The following is a 17,627-nucleotide window of genomic DNA, read 5'->3' as shown; positions in this document are numbered from 1 at the left end:
AGGACAGTTAGGAGCTACTGCAAAAAAACAATGTCTCCATTTCTTTGGGACTTGAACTAGGAATGATGGCTTAGGAAATGAAGATAAGAAAGCAAATCTTATACGTATTACAAAAGATTCTCTTGGTAACAGATGTTTGACTAGAGGTGAAAGGAAGAATGGACAGCAAAGGATCAGACTGAGAGGCCTCATTTCTTGAGTGACATCCATATGACCATAACTTATCTCTGGTAATTCTTAACATGTTAACAACATGACACTTCGACCACTTGTGTAATACCAAAAAATTAACTTCTTTAGAAGTGTGATTTCTTACCTAGTTAGAATAAAGCACAAAGATATGTTTTCAAGGATACCTGTAGAATCAGTCTCTCTAGAGTTACACTATGCAAGTCTCTTTAGAGTTACTAAATTCTTCAGCTCCTTCATCAAACTCCCCCTATGTCTATTTATCATCGCTCCAAAAATATTTTCATTAAGCGAAGTTGGGCACTGTTGGAGGAAATTGTCTAGCTTACCTCCTTTCACTCTGAATTTTCAAAGACAAGTGAACAACATCAATCTTTCCCTGATACTTCTCTACTTTCAAAAGCTTCCCTGTCTCATCGGTTCATCTGACTCCATAACATCACTTAGCACTTTCTGTCCTTCAATAGTACCTGGTTTAACCTCATCATCTGAGAGTGATTCAGGACATACTACCTAAACAGGGTTAGCACAAATAGGTAATCTAAAAGGTGAGCTATGAAATGAGAATAATAATGCTTGTTCTGATTCACAAGGTTGTTGTCACACCCAAAGGACATAATTATGGGTTAATATCCAACTATAGACAAAAAAAATTTGGTTCAATGTGTTAGCATGAGCCAAACAAATAAACAAACCAGTGGTTCCCAACCTCCTTTCAGCAAAGCAGTCCCTACCCCTGTGCCCATGGGACAGTCTCAGGGGCACTCCAAGAAGCAAAACATAGAAATGATCTGGGAGTCCAGGTAGCCACTGTGGGTTCACACCAAGCCCAGCAACTCAATTTTTTTTTTTTTTTTTTTTTATTCTAGAACTCAAATACTGCATTTTAAAAATGTGGTAGGTATACAAACATTAAAGGCAAGGAAAAAGCAGGTAAATATTCTAATTATAAATGAAAGATTAGTTTTAATGCAACAATTCTAGTGTGATACTATTTATAATTCTGTATAAACAGAATGCAAAAAAAATGATTCTGAATCCTAATAAAATTGAAGAGAAGAAAAATACTAATAAAGGATTTACAGTTTCAAGCTATTTGGGAACAATAAGCAAATTAGCTCTTTAATTAAAATAAAGCTGCAAGTAGGTGTTCACATCAGAAAAACCAAGTACCTGTGAGTTTGATCTTGGAGAGGCGAGCCAAAATCCCTGGCAGATCATCCATATGCAGTTTCATCTCTTTCCACTGCTTTTCCTCTTTTCTCTCTTTTCCCACATCTGTTGGGCTTTCAACGATGGAGGCAGACTCTAGTTCTATTAGTTGTTTTTCACTTGGGTTTCTAGACAAAGGCAGGCTGGGGGTTGAAAGAGATCTCATCTCATATATTTCTGCTTTGGCTTGACCTGACGATATTTTTTCAAGGAAAGGAGATGCTACTGGTTCTGGCTTAGGTTTTACTTGCTGGTTGAGGCTTCTATTCAGCTGCGTCACATACTAAACCAAAAGAAACAAACAAACTCATATGTTACTCTAAAACTAAGCCTTATAATACTTTTATTTATTTTTTTTTCTTATAATACTTTTAAATGGTTGTTTACTAGCATCTTCCATCAGTAGTTTAAAACTAAATTTGTGAGGTGCTCCATAGTTCACGTATCTCATTTAATCTTCTTAAAAGTTGCTAAAGAAGATTAATTATATTAATCTCTCTTTTTAATTTACATATGAGGACACTAAGGTTCTGAAATTGACAAAACCAAGAGCTAATAACCAGATATAAGTAGCTCTGGGATGAGGAACCACCTCAGAGGGTAACTAGTTAAATGTCTTTTTCATTATGTCAGAATGACTTGAAATTACAAATATTAGCCTTAGATATGACCTACAACTGATGAGTGAATTCAGAGTTGTTTTTTAGGCATTATATATATTTGAATACAAGAGGACTGAGATAAGCTATCATTGCCCATTATAAAATGCCCCACAAATTACAAAAACTCAATTTATTTGAGTCTATTCAGAAATCTATGTGTTAAAAAGACTTTCAAATGCACTGCTGATTTAAGAAAAATAAGAGGACCATGTTGTTAAAACAATCATTTCTGTATTACTTATGTACTTACAGAACTTCAAAGAATTTAAGAAGATAGATCATAAAAGTTCAGCTTTTCCTAATTTTAGCCTAGTCGAAATATGCCAGAAGTTTTCAATCTTACTCCAAACTTAATCAATAAGTTCAAGATCATACTTTTATCCTCAAATGCCAGAGTTATTCTGGTTTCAGTTAAGAATAATCATAACAAGAGATTAAAGTTTTGGATAAACTTAAGAGAACACTAAATAAAAGTCTTTTTCAAACAGTACTTCTAAAACTTTTCTTATAATAGGAATTTCTGAAATTCCCTCATACAGAAAAAAAGTATAGGCAGAAAGCAATAGACTGAGAAACATACCATGCGCCTGAGGAAGTTAAAGTGCTGAAATGTAATCCACTGCTTATTGACATTCCTGAAAAGGCGCATAAACTTGTGAGGGGATTCCTGCACAGCTTTTCTTTCTAGATACCAGACACATCCTCCTACCCAACCTAAAATAGAGAAAGAGGAGGAAGAAATGGTAGCATGATTAATATTTCTCACCAAATGATAACTACACCTGCCCAATAGCAAAGCAAGCCAAAGTAAGTGCTTACTATATGACAGGTCAGAGCTCTGAAATTTTCTAATCCAGAGTTGGGAATAAATGCAATTTATTAGCCTTCCAGTGGTTTAAGTCAATATAATTCGTCAGGAGAACCTGGGAAATTTTTCATATTCGGATCATTATGCTTTTATTATAGTAAATGCTAAAATGGCCACTATAGATCTTTTCAAGAATATAAAACAACCATCTAGGCATGGTGATACATGCCTGTAATCCCAATGGCTCAGGAGGCTGAGATAGGAGGATCTCGAGTTCAAAGCCAGTCTCAGCAACTTAGTGAGGCACTTAGCAACTCAATAAGACCCTGTCTCTAAATGACGCAAAAAAAGGGTTGGAGATGTGGCTCAGTGGTTGAGTGGCCCTGAGTTCAACCCCCAGTACCCCCCAAAATAAAAAATAAAACAACCAATACAACCATTTTTTTAAAAAGTAGAAAATGAATAACACTATTTTTCTCAATAAATGACAATAAGTTGGAACATACATATTTCAGGTTAATATTCTGTTCACTTAAGGTAAGTGAACTATTTCTTCTTCTATTTCTTCCTCTAGGAAGAAGAAATAGTTCTCAATAAAATAGGACTCTATCTATGGAGTTAGGAATAAACTATTCTGGTTACATCTGAACTTAGCTTTTAATCATTCTACTGCATCTTCTCTCAAATCAATAAATGTGATACTTCTGGCTTAGGCCTCATTTCATTCAATCTGTACAATCTTAACAATCTGTACAATACCACAGTTTTTCTCTTTCTTTTTCAGTCTCTCCTTCAATGACTTCCATGACACCAAAGGTTCTTGGTCTTCTGCTTTTTGCTTCATATTTCCTAGGTGTCTCCTCTTTTGGGGTCTATCGCTTTAAGGGAGTTGTGTTCCCATTGTTCTGAACAATAAATATGATCCCTGAGCAAATGGGTAATTGTTCATTTTCAACCCATTTCTAGAGTCATTAGGTCTATATTCAACTGCTCTTGGTATCTCCATATGGATGGATAACAATATATCTTTGAGAATACTTTATTCTCACCCTTTTTACTCTATTCTGTACTGCAGAGAAAAGCCTTAGCTATTTAAGATTTTAGGATCTCCTGAACTCTTCCTTTATCATCTAATAATCTTCAAGTACAGTCAACTGTGAAATATAGGTAAAATCTATCCACTCCTTTTCACTCCTACTGATATAGATCACTATAATCTCACATATGAACCATAGTAATGGTAATAGGAGTCAAGCCAGTCATCCTGCCTCCATGTTCCATAAAACTGAAGTTTTCTTCCTAAAGCCGATAACACATATTACTCACCCAAATCTGTATAGACAACTCACCAAAGTAATGTTGTTGTCTCATGACCTTTCACTAAACACACATACTTTAACATTTGTTCAACTTTATATTGTTTCCTTGCTTGCAATTGCTCTCTGCAGATGACTTGATAGCCCATATGACCTTCCTATATTGTGGGAAGGAGAATTAACACTACCCTTGAAATACATGGCAATTATCTTAGACTGGAGGTTAGTCACTTATTCACTAAAATCATATTCTCACACTGTAGTTAATTATGACATGCATATTTTCTACACACAGAAATATATGTTTGGAACCACCTTTGAAAAATATCTTTCAAGAGTAAGTGGACCAAGCTGAGATTTTACAGAATAAGAAGAAAAAACAGCTAGGAAACTACACTTATAAATAACGAAAACAATTTCTTTAGGCAAAATATGTTAATTTCTCTGAATCAGTACCTAGAAAATAAATATTTCAGCCTTAGGGTAAGCTAAAGTAGGTTTTAAAATACACAGGACTGGAAATATGTGACCATAGTCACTATTTACCATCAACACTGAATCATATTTGTAGAGCTTTTAAAACTAGATAAGACAACAGCTAAAAGACCCTAAAATATTTTTAATGGTTATAAAATACTTTGGACTTTTATAAGCAAAATCAGACACAACTATTGGATTACTAGGTATCTAAAACAGTCCTAGTTTACTTTCTCTGCCACCTCTTCCCATCAAGGTCTCTTCCAAGTGAATCACAGTAAGTCATGGAGACCACTTACTATTAGATTTATTGGTCATACATTCAGTTTCAGAAAGTAAGCTATTAATTCCTTCTACACCAAGACCACTGAAAGACTGATCTGGCAACAAACTATGTGGGCCACATGCAGTGCATTCACTGGACTGGGACAGTTAAGTGGAACTGCTCTACAGGAAAGGCAGAAAAACAGCTAGTCTGAGGAATGACATTGGAGAAGCCTCCACACAGAGGGGATAACTCAAGTACTAACTAGGTTTGAGATTTCCAAGAATGAATACCTAGGTTAGAATTAAAGAACACTCACAATCAGAAGTGGTAGAAGTAATAAATACATAATTTTAAAAAGAAATATAGTGCTTTAAAAACGCAAAACTTTTCATTATGGAAAACTGTAGTCATAAGCAGAAGAGTTCAATGACCACACACCCCCACCTCCATCCATTACTTATCCCCCAGCTTTCAACAATTAAACTCTGGCCAACTTTCTTTCATCTACACACCTTTCTACTCTGTCCCCACTTTATGAGCCAGAAGCAACTTTTGAGATCATCTAGTTCAATTATTTCATTTTATAAACTGAGCAAACTCAATTCCAGAAAAGTCCAATGACTTGCCCAGAGATCACACAAATTAGAAGAGACCCATAAAATTACATTATAAAAAAGAAGAAAGGAATTTCACTGAGTCACAAAACATCTCAGACAGTTTGTGTGTGCTAGGTGAGACCTCAAAAGTTTCTAAAGAGTGACCAAAAGGCCATTCCTGGGGCTGGGGCTGTAGCTCAGTGGCAAAGTGCTTCTCTAGCACATGTGAGGCAATGGGTTCCATCCTTAGCACCACATAAAAATAAGCAAATAAAATAAAGGCATTCAGTCTCTCTCTAACTAAAAAAAAAAAAAAAAAAAAAAAAAAAAAAAAACAAATAGGCCATTCCTGGCTCTAGTATCTGGTCTCTAATATGAACCACAGTCACACACTCCACACAGTCATTAGTTATCAAATTCCCAATCTAATAAATAGGATGTTATGAGAAAGGAAGGGCAGAGTTTCTTATTTTGGATAGGATGGTCAGGGCAGGCTTCTCTGAAAAGGTGACATTTGAGAACTAGCAAAGAGTGAGGAAAGTGCACTGAAACTTCATCATTCATCACAGGTCTTTCAAAGTGGATGATCACACGAGGGACACGCTGAGGACAGAAAGCCAAAAGTCCCAGAGGATTATGGCCTGCTGTCTGCAGTTATCACCATGACCCTTTAAGTTGCATCAGGGCTTCTGAGTGGGAGCAAAGTGCTTTCCTTCTCATTTCAAGCCTATAGCTGGGACCTGAGGCTCTGGTATGCTAAGAGGTTTGTGGAACCGTAAGATTTAACTCTGCCCTCACATCCAGGAGAGGAGGATGGAGCACACGGTGTGGACCACTGGGGCCCCAGCGCCAGGCTGGTTCACAGGTCTGTGACCTCTTCATGCTAGGCTATTCCCAAGGTCACTTCCTCCACACAGTGAACCAGCCGATTTAGCCAAGGGCTCCCAAGGTTGCAGCCGGCCGGAGCTACAGCCTCGCACGTGGAAGAATTAAAAAGAAAAGAGAGAGAGAATTTTCCCAAGGTCGGGTATACTACCTGTCAGGAGGCATGAGGAGAAAGCGTGAGGGGATGCGGCCATAACGGACGATTCTGGCCGCTCCCCGGGATCCCCGTGTCCTCTCTCCTCACCGGTTGCTGGGCGCCGCCATCTTGTTTGCCCGCCCCCTGTGGGAGCAGGGACTTCCGTCTCGTCACTTCCGGCGGGCGGGCTCTGCCGGGAAAGCTTGGTAGCTGGAGGGTGATCTGGGCTGGTGACCTGGACCCTGGCAGGGATGAAGGGTCGAGTGCCCGAGATGCATTCGGGAAATGCGAGAAGCAACCTGCATCGCTTGACCAGAAAAAGCCGCGGACAGCGGCTCCATGCCTCCAGGCCCCGGAACCTAGCAGGCATCCTGCGGCCCGAGGTTACCCTCCGTGACCAGGTGCGATGGGCAGGGCTTGTCCGCGGCCTCCTCGAAGGCAGTTTAAATGTATGGTTAGGACATTTCCTGGGGACCTGGGCGCCGCGAGTACAAGTTCGTGCGGCGACGCCTCCGCCTTCCGGTCTACTGGGTTTCAGACAGCTGTACCACGTCCGCTGTCAGATGTGAGGCCGGATGCACTCGAGGTTCACATTAAGGGAACTGAATCATCACTCTCTATATATACACTTGTCAGGTGTTCCAGAGAATTACACAGTGTCCCTCAAACGGGTACCTAGGCTCCTATTGTTCCTAGACACTCATAAATTGTTATTATCTTAAGTATTGTGATTGCTCAATCAAATTTGGCAGCAGCGCCCCCCCCCCATAGGTTTATCCTGTTGGGGTTTCATAAGTAAAAGTACATAAGTCAGCTCTTGTAAAACAGGAGAGAAATAGATAACTGAACTTTTTAAGGGCAGTTTCTATTTATTTTCAGTGATGTGATGAGAACTATTTGGGATCACCTCAGCTAACATTGCTAGGCACTAGGGACACTGACAAAAAAAAATAAGACCCCCTTGATTCTATAGGAGCATACACTGTTCCTACGGTGGGAGGAGAGGTGGTTGTTATGGGAGTCCGGGAGTCCGTGTGATAAGGGTAATGCACAAATTGCTGTAGAAATCCAAATTGAGGTAACGTTTCTGTTGGCTTAGGGAAGGTGTCAGATTTAAACTTGCTACTCAGTGGAAGATACTGTAAGATTGTTCTCACATACAAGGAAAGTAGACAAAACAGAGAATGGGATTGCAGTGATTAGCTGAGGCTGATCACAGTTCATCACTGAGAACTTAGGCCTGTGGCTATCCAGACCAAGTTAATATTAAACTAAGTGAGTTGTAGATAATGAATTTTGAATAAGTAAGAGTCTAACAATTTTGTTCAACCCATTGTTTTTCAAACATTTTGAACACAGCCTGTGTTATGAGATACCATATATATGTGTGTAGATGGGTGTACATACATCTGTATACTCTATAGACTCACATATACACATGAAACAAAATGTACTTTTTCTTTTGACTTGGAATTGAACCCGGAAGTGTTCTACCACTGAACTACATTCCCAACCCTTTTTCTTTTTTATCTTGAAACAGGGTGTCACTGAGTTGCTGAGACTGTCCTTGAACTTCCAATCCTTCTGCCTCAGCCTCCCAGGCAGCCAGGATTACAGGCATGTGCCATCTTGCCCACATATAGACAAACAATCTTGAGAATTGAAATATGGTTCATATTGATAATTTTTGCTTATTTTAAGATGAACTAGGTTTGCAGTTTTTTTGCTTAATTAAACCTACACTTCCTGGAAAGTTTTCTTAGAAAATGCTGTAGTTAAGTCTGTCCTTCAGTCATCCTAGATGAATGAAACTTTTGCAGACAGACCTCAGACATCCATGCAGCTTGACATTTTCATAGAAGAAACTGAGGTTGAGAAAGGGTAAGTAATTCACTCCAAGCAATGGAATTGTGACTCTAAATATATTTTCTTAGATTTTTGTGTTATAAAACATAAGAACCTAGTGATTCCACTTTACACCACTAGGATGACTAGAACCAAAAATTCAAAAAATAACAACTGTTGGTAAGGATGTGAAGAAATTAGAACCCTCACATATGTTGATGGGAATATAAAATGATGTAATCATTTTAGAAAACAACTTCGCTGATCCTCAATAGGTTAAACATAGAGCAACCATGTGACCCAGCAATACTGTCCCAGGAATGTGCCCAAGAAGAATGAAAACATGTATCCATGCAAAAATCTGTGTATAGATTTCATAGCTGTATTATTCATAATATCCCCAAAGTGGACACAATGCAAGTGTCCATCAGCTAATTCCTCCTTCATATATAAATGTGGTATATCCATATGGTGGCCTATTGTTAAAGTGAAGATAAAATATTAATACTTGCTACAAAATTAGTGAACTGTGAAAACTATACTAAGTGAATTAATGAACTGTGAAAACTATACTAAGTGAAAAAAGACAGTCACAAAAGAACATATATTGGAGGGGTCCATTTATACGAAATGTCCATAATACTCAAATTCATAAAGATAGATTAATGATTGACTAGGGGGCTGGGGATGTGGCTCAAGCGGTAGCGGGGTCACCTGGCATGCGTGCGGTCTGGGTTTGATCCTCAGCACCACGTACAAACAAAGATTTTGTGTTCGCCGATAACTAAAAATAAATAAATGAATAAAATATTAAAATTCTCTCTCTCTCTCCCTCTCTCCCTCTCTCTTTAAAAAAAAAAAAAATGATTGACTAGGTCCAAAAGAAATAGTAGAGGGAAAAGAGAAATAATTGCCAAGGAAGAGGATGAAAATGTCCCTAAATTGATGATGTGATAGTTATATAACTGAATATACTAAAAACGTTGAGTTATGCACTTTTAATAGGTAAATTGTATAGAGTGTGAACTTTCTCATTAATGCTATTATTTTTAAAACAAAAACAAATCTAAGAATGAAGTCAGGAAAAACAAGGTGACAATTCTGTTGAACAACTGTTTATCCTCTACCAATAACTATTCATCCCTTATGCAGATTAGAAGACATGACTGGATTGTCCTGAATAAAGACTCCTTAGCCTACCTTGCAGCCTGATTTGACGTTTTGACTAATTCTGAGCAATGGGATACAATTAGAAGAGATGTGTTTTGACTTCTATTTGTCCTTAATAGGAAAGTGCAAGTCCTTCCATGCTGGCTGGCATGCAGATGAAGTGGCTCGATTTTGAACAATATCTTGTACCATGAGGAGATTCAGCAAAACAAGAAGATGTGCAGAGCCTGGAGAACAACAACTTATGAAGCTGCCGTGTGAGCCTTGGGTTGGTTAGATGAAGGAGAAATAATTTCTACCTAATACAGAGTAATTGGGGTTTTTTGTCACTTGCAGTACTATTTAATCTACACCAGTATACCATCAATGTAAATATAGATGAACAGCAAAGTTAAATGAGTTAATGTGGTTAACTCATAGCTTTTAAAAATGACTTTGTGGGATGGGGTTATGGCTCAGTGGTAGAGCGCTTGCCTAGCATGTGTGAGGCACTGGGTTCAAACCTCAGCATCACATAAAAATAAATAAACAAAATAAAGGCATTGTGTCTATGTGCAACAAATTTTTTTTTTTTAAATGGCTTTGTGTGTCCCTCCTATGCTATTTAGGGATGAGTGGATCACACAAAATCTGATGTGGAAAACAGCAATCATTGTATTTCATAGCAATAATTTTTAAAGATAACCCAACTCCCCTTATCCTCATTATTCACTACAATTGTTCATCATACTCTACTTAAGTTTCTCTAGGATAAGGATGTCCCTCTTTCCCAAAGAGAAATATTAATAGTAAAAAGTTAGGAACAAGGATATTAATGAGAACTAATCATGTTGATTCTATGACTGCTGAAAAAGCTATAAGCAGGGCTTTCTGCTGGTAGAGAACGAAGTAGTATTGGAATAGTTCTCACAGAATTTACAGGCAGATGGGAAACAGGTAGAAAAGTTCCTTGCCCCTGTCCTCATATTGCAGTATCACAACCCTGATTGGCACTGCTAGCCAGTGAGGCTACAGCACAATGGCTTGTACACTCCCAAGTCCAAGTACAGCATCAGAGGGCAGACTTGAAGGCCGGGGAGATAACTAATGTGAATTCTTCTTGAATAGATGTTCCACCTTAAGTGTACAGATTAGATTTTGCAGTCAGTGTTCTGTGAATTTGAGTAACGTAAGTCAGTTCCTCAGATCTCCTAATCATTCCTTGGAAGTGACTGATAACATCAGGATAGAATCCTAGTCCAAGGTCACTTCAGGCATTATTATACCTCTGCTGTCTCCTCCAGCTGCCATTTTTCCATTGTTACTCTCCAGAGCTCAGTTCCATACATGAGTCTTGAGATGCTAAAAGTGAGAAGTACAATTCAGAATACAGAAAAAGAAATGGCAACAAGAAAGTGCACTCTAGCAAGTTCTATTCAATGCCATAGTTTTCTGCCTTTTCAATAAACAGACCTTGTTAAGGGAAACAAAATACCCGATCCTGGGAGATGAATCATGCTGCTTTAGGTCAATCAGCACAATCTCATTCTAATTTACCTGCCTACACACTTTCCCAGAGTTCTTATAGCAGGGCTGGTTATGTTACTCCATTCTGTATTGAGAGAGAAAAAAGCCTGCTGGAGAAGTTTTAGGCAATGGTTTTGTTTATCATTGAAAGAACTGGACATATGAAGGGAGGTACTTTCTCTGACTTTCCTCTTTTCTCAGGAAGAAAGGCTGAGAATGCAATTCCTGGAGCTGAGACAGCCTTCTTCCAACTATTCGGTAAGGATCATGAAGACAAAAAATATGCTGAGGAAGGCAGAATGGAAAAATCAGCCTAGTTTCTTGAGGAAATTGCTGAGCTATTGCACCAAGTCAAGAACATATATCTTCAGGTGTATTTCAATAGCATATTGTGATGGATAAGCTACTATTTGTTGTTCCAATCGTTGTATCCTGAATGATATGATACATTCCATGAATGGCACAAGGAGTTGAGCAACAAGGCATCAAATCTTATTCAGCTGATAACACGGAAAAACAACTAGAATTCAGTCAGCTATCCAAAAAAGGATATCATGTTTAACAAAAATAAAGGGAATTTGAACATGGTGGCTAGTTGTTGTCATGGATTTAGGCTGTATTTTGGAATACTAATATGGCATGAATCTATAATTGCTTAATTCAAAAATAAAAGCCATTCTGTGCAGATTTGTTCCTGTCTTGTTTCTTCCTATTTACTGTGTGCACAATTTCCTTGGTGATGTCAGAATGCCCAATTTCCCACATCAGGAAGGTATCTTTTGTTCTCTCTCAGCATCTTGAAGCCTAGAGAAGAATATGGAAAATTTTTAAATACTACTGATTGAAAAAAGTTATAACCCACACTTAGAGACAAATTGTCTATTAGCTGTGAGGAACTCTTTCTTTTTTTTTAAAGTTTGGATGCATACTTGTTATGTGTTTTTTGTTGTTTGTGAGGACCTCTTAAAAAATGGTTCTTATGTATTCTAGTAAGTGACCTTTGAATATTATTTAAAAAGAGAGTTTCAAACTACAAGTTTTGCTAAAGGCAAATTAATAATCTCAGGTAAATTATATTTTCAGCAACCATCATTAAGCTACTAGGAAAGCATGAACATCACTTCACTTCTGAAATCGGTTCTCATCTATGGACATTCTGTCTACATCTGTACCTTTAACACAAATCAGCAACAGAAGATGATTTTTTTTAATTGTTAAGGTATAATTGCAAAAGTGCACCATTCATCTGGCACTGTACTAACAATAGTATTTTATCGTGGCAACTCATCTACTATGGAAGAACCTCAATATCCACTATTTCCATTTTCAGATTAGCCTGAGGCCTTAAAAGATTGAATAATTTCCCCAAGTTCACATAGTTAAAAAGTGCCACATCTAAAATTTCCTTTGTTTTATATATTACAAATTCCTCATTATCAATTTTTTTTTCATGCTAGTATAGAATTTCCCATTCATTTCATCAAATCAATAAAGTTGAAGTTCAGCCTCAAAAAAAAAAGAAATAAAGAACTTTTTTTTTCTCAGTTGGTTCACTTCCCTTTGATCCAGTTTCCATAGGTATAAAACAGGGATATTAATGCCAGATCTACCACCTAAATTACATTGTACTTTCAGTACTTAATCATGAGAGTCCATACCTCGACACCTTCAAACAATATCACTTCAGAGGCCTACCCAAGACCTACTAAATTGAAAATCTTTGGTGGTGGGCCTGATAATCCACAGTTAAGAGAAATGACTTCATTGCTTTATTCACATCATACAAACTTTATTCAAAAATTACAAAAAGAGGAAGTATTTCCAGGAGAGAGCTATCCAAGGAAGGCGATAGAAGTGGTAGCAGTGATGGTAAGGATGATAACCCCTTCTTTATTAGAATGTGCAAATCTACATATCTTCTTCTGTTTACTCATATTTAATCTTCATTTAATCTTAGGCAACATTTTTTTTAAAAAAATTACAAATAGTTCTTTAAAGTAATTTTATAGGTAAAGTAATAAAAGTTCTAAGTGCTTGAGAAATTTTTTGTCTTAGTTCCCTAGGTCTGCTATAATGAAGTAAGGCAAACAGTGACTTAAAACAGCATGTATATTATCTTACTATTAAGGAAGTGAGAAATGGTCTGCTCTCTTAGCAGCCTCTACGGAAGGATCCTTACTTTCCTCTCCCATCTTCTGAAAGTCCCCAGGCATTCCTTGCTCATTTATTCTTCCAGAAGTTTGGAATCTGGGATGCAGCTCAGTGGTGGTGAGCTTGCCTAGCATGCACAAGGTCCTTGGTTCTAGCCCCAACACTGAAAAAATAAAAGCAAATGCCAGTCACATTGGGTTATTCACTCCTTACAACCTTACCTTTATTTGATTACATCCACGAACACCCTACTTCCAAGCAAGATCACATTCATGGGTTACTTGGTGTTAGAACTTAACATATCTTTTAGGGAAATGGTTCAACTCGCATCTACCTAAAGAAACAGTGGCTAAGAAAACTAGAAACTAGATGTTAGAGTTGGGCCTTTTGGGCATAAGCCACCACATGTTCTGTCAGTGGCATGTGCTTGGAGAAGACGTAATGCCTTGAGAAAAAGTGAAAGTGTAGTAAGTGGGGGAAAAAACTCAATTATTTAGCAAAAATTTAGGAGAGAGAGAAAAAAAAAAAAAACCTTTGGGTTGGTCTCAGACATTTGCTCTGCAACCCTTAGGTGCTAAATGATCCCACAGGTTGTTTTTCTTCCCCATTTCTCCCTGCTTGGGTAGGGGGTTATGAGCTAAGACCATTACAACCAGCAATTTGTCTTCCAGTGGGATGGGCAGGCATTCCCAGAAATGCAAGGGCTCAGAAAATATTCCACTAATTGAAAGACTATTTGAAGATACATTCCGGTGGTTTATGGGGTTTGGGATTATATAGACCAGAAAAAATCTCAAAAATAATTTGGTAACCAGCATAGGATTGCCAACTTTGAGCATTATAAGAGTGTTTAAAGCAAATTAAAGTACCATCTAATGTTGTAATCATTTTGTAAAAGATCACTTTAATGCCAAAAATTATTAAAAGAATATAATCTGATAGCTATTTAATTGAATAATTTAGCTTTATAAAAAGATACCATTATTTAATATCAGTTGGCCCTAGAGTATTAAAGAACTTTTTCCATAGATAAGATCTTATCCATGAATGGGTGTTTTGAAATCCCAGAATTGACAGGAGCACAAAGAAGGACACGAATTGAAAATGAGCTTTGGCTAGCACTCCATGATTTATGCAACTGAAGGAAAAATATTATTTGAAACTGACTGTAATCATTTCCATTTTCTAAGAAAAGTTTCAGTGGGGAAATAAATCTTTGCAGTACTACTCCCACATACAGAGGATGGTGGAGAGTCAAGAGAAGATAACTTGTTCCCTCAACCCACATCTGGGTTTATACTTAGTGTTTTCCAAATGCTTATGAAATTTTCTATGAAAGGAACCCATGTTTAAAGTGATGATGTGGACTCACATATTTAATTATTTCTCCCAAGTTCTATATGAAAAGAGCACATCTGCATTTGAAACTGGGCACTCTCTATTTGTCTATAATTTCTAGGAATTTCTATAAATTAGAGTATGGGTGAGATTAAATCAAGAAAACTTCCATCAGTCTGTGATTCATGACATGTATAATGGGTGAGATCTATCTATTAAAAAAAAAGATGAAAGATCATTAAGCAAAATTCAATCGATACTTTCCTCCAGGACCTTAGTGCAAGAGGGACTGGGAGTTAAGACAACCAGAATCTGAAGATGAATGCACAGAGGCTATGGGGTGAATGAATTCTCTAGCTGAGAAAAACAGGGTACTTTGCAAAACTGGCTTAAAACTAAGGAACCCAGTGGCAATTGGAGAGATCTTCCCTGAAGCATTGCCCTGGCTCCTAACCAATCAAGAGCTATAATTATAAACAGGAATAGCCACAGTCAGGGACAGCAATAAATTTCTTACCCCAAACCTTCTCACTCTCACCTTCTAAGTTAATGGACTTCCTATCTGTTATGATGTAATAATATGATAAATCAAAACGTGATAGTCTCCATTTAAGAGCAAGGTCTCTGAACTTCGCCTAGATTTAAACCCAAGCTCCTCTATTGACTAGCTCTGTAACTAATATTGTCAATCCCTTTGGTGCTTCAACTAGCTCATCTTTTAGCGAAGACCACAACAGTATTACATTAAGGGTTACAAAGGAGGTAAAGTTTATCTGGGGCTCACAGTTTCAGAGGTCTCAGTCTATAAAAGGCAGACTCCTTGCTCTAGGCCTTAGGTAAAACAGAAAATTAAGGTGGAAGGGCATGGTGGAGGAAAGCAGCTCAGGACATAGCAACCAGGGAGCAGAGAGAGAGAGAACTCTGCTCATTGTGGACAAAATATAAACCCAAAGGCATGACCCCAGTGACGTGCTGTCTGCCCCACCCTACCTCTCTATAGTTACCAGTTAAAACATATCAGTGGATTAATCCACAGGTTAAGTTATACCACTCTTAATCTAATCTTTTCAACTCTGAAAAGCCTTGAATTTTCTCATACACACTTCATCTAAACCATAACAAAGGGTTGGCTTGTTTGTTTCAAGTTCTGAGGATTGGTGAGTTAATGAAAAATTGATGAGTTAAATAAATCATGCAAATCATGTACTTAGTACCGTGATCAGAAGGTACTGTCCATGCAACACAATAACTGGTAATATTGTTATTACCAATATTATTGCCAACATCTACTCTGAAGTAGAATTTATTATGCCCATTTTATAGACAATGAAACCAAAGTTCAGAATGTTTTTAAAAACGGTGTTTAATTTCAAAAATTAAGTGGTAGATTTGAGTTTTGAAGCCAAATTCGATTTAAAATTAGTCATTTTTCCTGGAAGCTGGTGCTTAAAACAACAGAATTAATTAATTAATTAATTTATTTATTTATTTATTTTTAGTTCCTGGGGGTCAGAAGTAATAAATAGATCTCACTGGACTAAACTCAGGATGTTGGCTGTGTTCCTTCTGGAAGCTCTAAGGGAGAATTTGTGTCTCTGTCTTTTCCAGTTTTTAGAGGCTGCCACACACATTCCTTGGCTTGTGGCCCCTTTCTATCTTCAAATCCAGGAATGGCTTGAGCAAGTTGTTCTTACAGATACATCCCTCTGAAACTGACTACTCTGCCTTCCTTTCTTACTTTTAAGGATTATTCTGGTCCCACTTGGATGATCTAGGTTAATCTCCCTATTTTAAAGTCAGACAATCAGCAACCTTAATTCCCCTTTGTTATTTAACCAATCACATTCACTTGTTCCTGGGAATAGGACATGAACCTCTTTCAGGGACCATTAACTTGCCTGTCACAGAGTCTACATATACATCACTATATTGTTTAAAGCTCTTTATCCCTAAATCTTAGAAAAATTCAAGTACAGACTTAAATCTGAGAAAGAATTTGCTATGGTTTGGACAAGTATCCTCCAAAGGCCCGCATATTAAAAGTTTAGTTCCCAGCCTGTGGTGCTATTGGGAGGTGATGCTATCTTTAAGAAATGGGCCAAGTGGGAGGTTTTCCAGTCACTAGAAACATGTCCTTGCAGGCAATATTGGAACCCCAGATACCCCCTGTCTCATTCCTTGCTTTCCTGCTACCATGAGATGCACACTTTCCTCTGCCATATGTTCCCACCATGATGTGCTGCCTTACCACAGGCCCCCAAACTAGAGGCAACTTACCCTGGACTGAAACTTCCAAATCCATGAGCCAAAATAAAACTTTTCTCATTTTCAGTTGACTATCTCAGGTATTTTGTTACAGTAACAGAAAGTCAAGTCACACAGACTTAATCTCAATAACCCCAGCTTGATAAACATAGATCCTCTCTTATTCTTTAATGCTGGTATGAAAAGTCAAACTAAAATGATTAAGTACTTTTGAAAAAGAGGACCAATCTGAGGAATCACAATAAATATCTTTGTCAAAGAATTTTAGTCATAAATAGGAAGAAACAAACATCTGTGTATACACTTGTACATACATGTGTGTTTATGTAAAATTTCTAAATTCAAATCTTGTTTTCTTTTACCAGTAATAATTAATTTGAAACTAGTGAGAAGCTTCACTGTCACAATAACAACCAAAATATCAATATTTAGAAATAATCCAAAATAAGCAATTTGCATCCTATATCAAAGAACTATGCTATGATAACAAATAAGTCCACAAATTTCAATGTCTTAACACAATTAAAATTCTAAAGCACTATGTAGACCAAGCCCTCAAGACTTCCACCTTACAAGCAGTAACAAAGATCCAGTATACTTGCATCTTGTGATTCCACCATCCTCCAAATGTGGCCTTTATGGTCACCATCTTCAGGGAATAGAGTGTGATGAATTCACGTCTTATTGATTCTCTCTGATGAGATAGCCTTTATATTCACAGCCCATTGGTCATAACGAACCACATGACCCCAATATAACTGCAAAGCAAGGGCATCTGGGAAAATGTAGGTGAGCAGTAGAGT

At 37.5% G+C, this 17,627-nt stretch overlaps 1 protein-coding gene and 1 long non-coding RNA gene across 3 annotated transcripts in view; one reads left to right on the top strand and one right to left on the bottom strand.

Annotated features, from left to right (window-relative positions):
• Positions 1 to 6,686, bottom strand: part of Cox10 (cytochrome c oxidase assembly factor heme A:farnesyltransferase COX10) — a 120,776-nt gene extending 114,090 nt beyond the window's left edge. Inside the window, exons 1-3 of the mRNA XM_076870677.1 lie at positions 6,565 to 6,686; positions 2,644 to 2,777; positions 1,363 to 1,684 (exon numbers count right to left, since the gene is read on the bottom strand). Coding sequence (XP_076726792.1) covers positions 1,363 to 1,684; positions 2,644 to 2,777; positions 6,565 to 6,607 — 499 coding nt within the window. The 5' untranslated portion in view covers positions 6,608 to 6,686. The remainder of the gene's footprint in view (positions 1 to 1,362; positions 1,685 to 2,643; positions 2,778 to 6,564) is intronic.
• Positions 6,687 to 6,738: 52 nt separating this feature from the next.
• On the top strand, positions 6,739 to 11,708 carry LOC143409830 (uncharacterized). 2 transcript variants are annotated; one of them, XR_013092684.1, is made up of 3 exons: positions 6,739 to 6,950; positions 9,684 to 9,821; positions 11,272 to 11,708. It is a non-coding gene; the product is annotated as an uncharacterized LOC143409830 (long non-coding RNA). The 2 variants fall into 2 exon arrangements; XR_013092683.1 differs by lacking the exon at positions 11,272 to 11,708 and having other exon boundaries at positions 9,684 to 9,822.
• The last annotated feature ends 5,919 nt before the right edge of the window (positions 11,709 to 17,627 follow it).

The sequence above is a fragment of the Callospermophilus lateralis genome, chromosome 11, assembly GCF_048772815.1.
Source record: "Callospermophilus lateralis isolate mCalLat2 chromosome 11, mCalLat2.hap1, whole genome shotgun sequence".
Taxonomy (NCBI): domain Eukaryota; kingdom Metazoa; phylum Chordata; class Mammalia; order Rodentia; family Sciuridae; genus Callospermophilus; species Callospermophilus lateralis.
The sequence above is the reverse complement of the archived record's forward strand: the minus strand, read 5'-3'. Positions and strand labels throughout refer to the sequence as shown.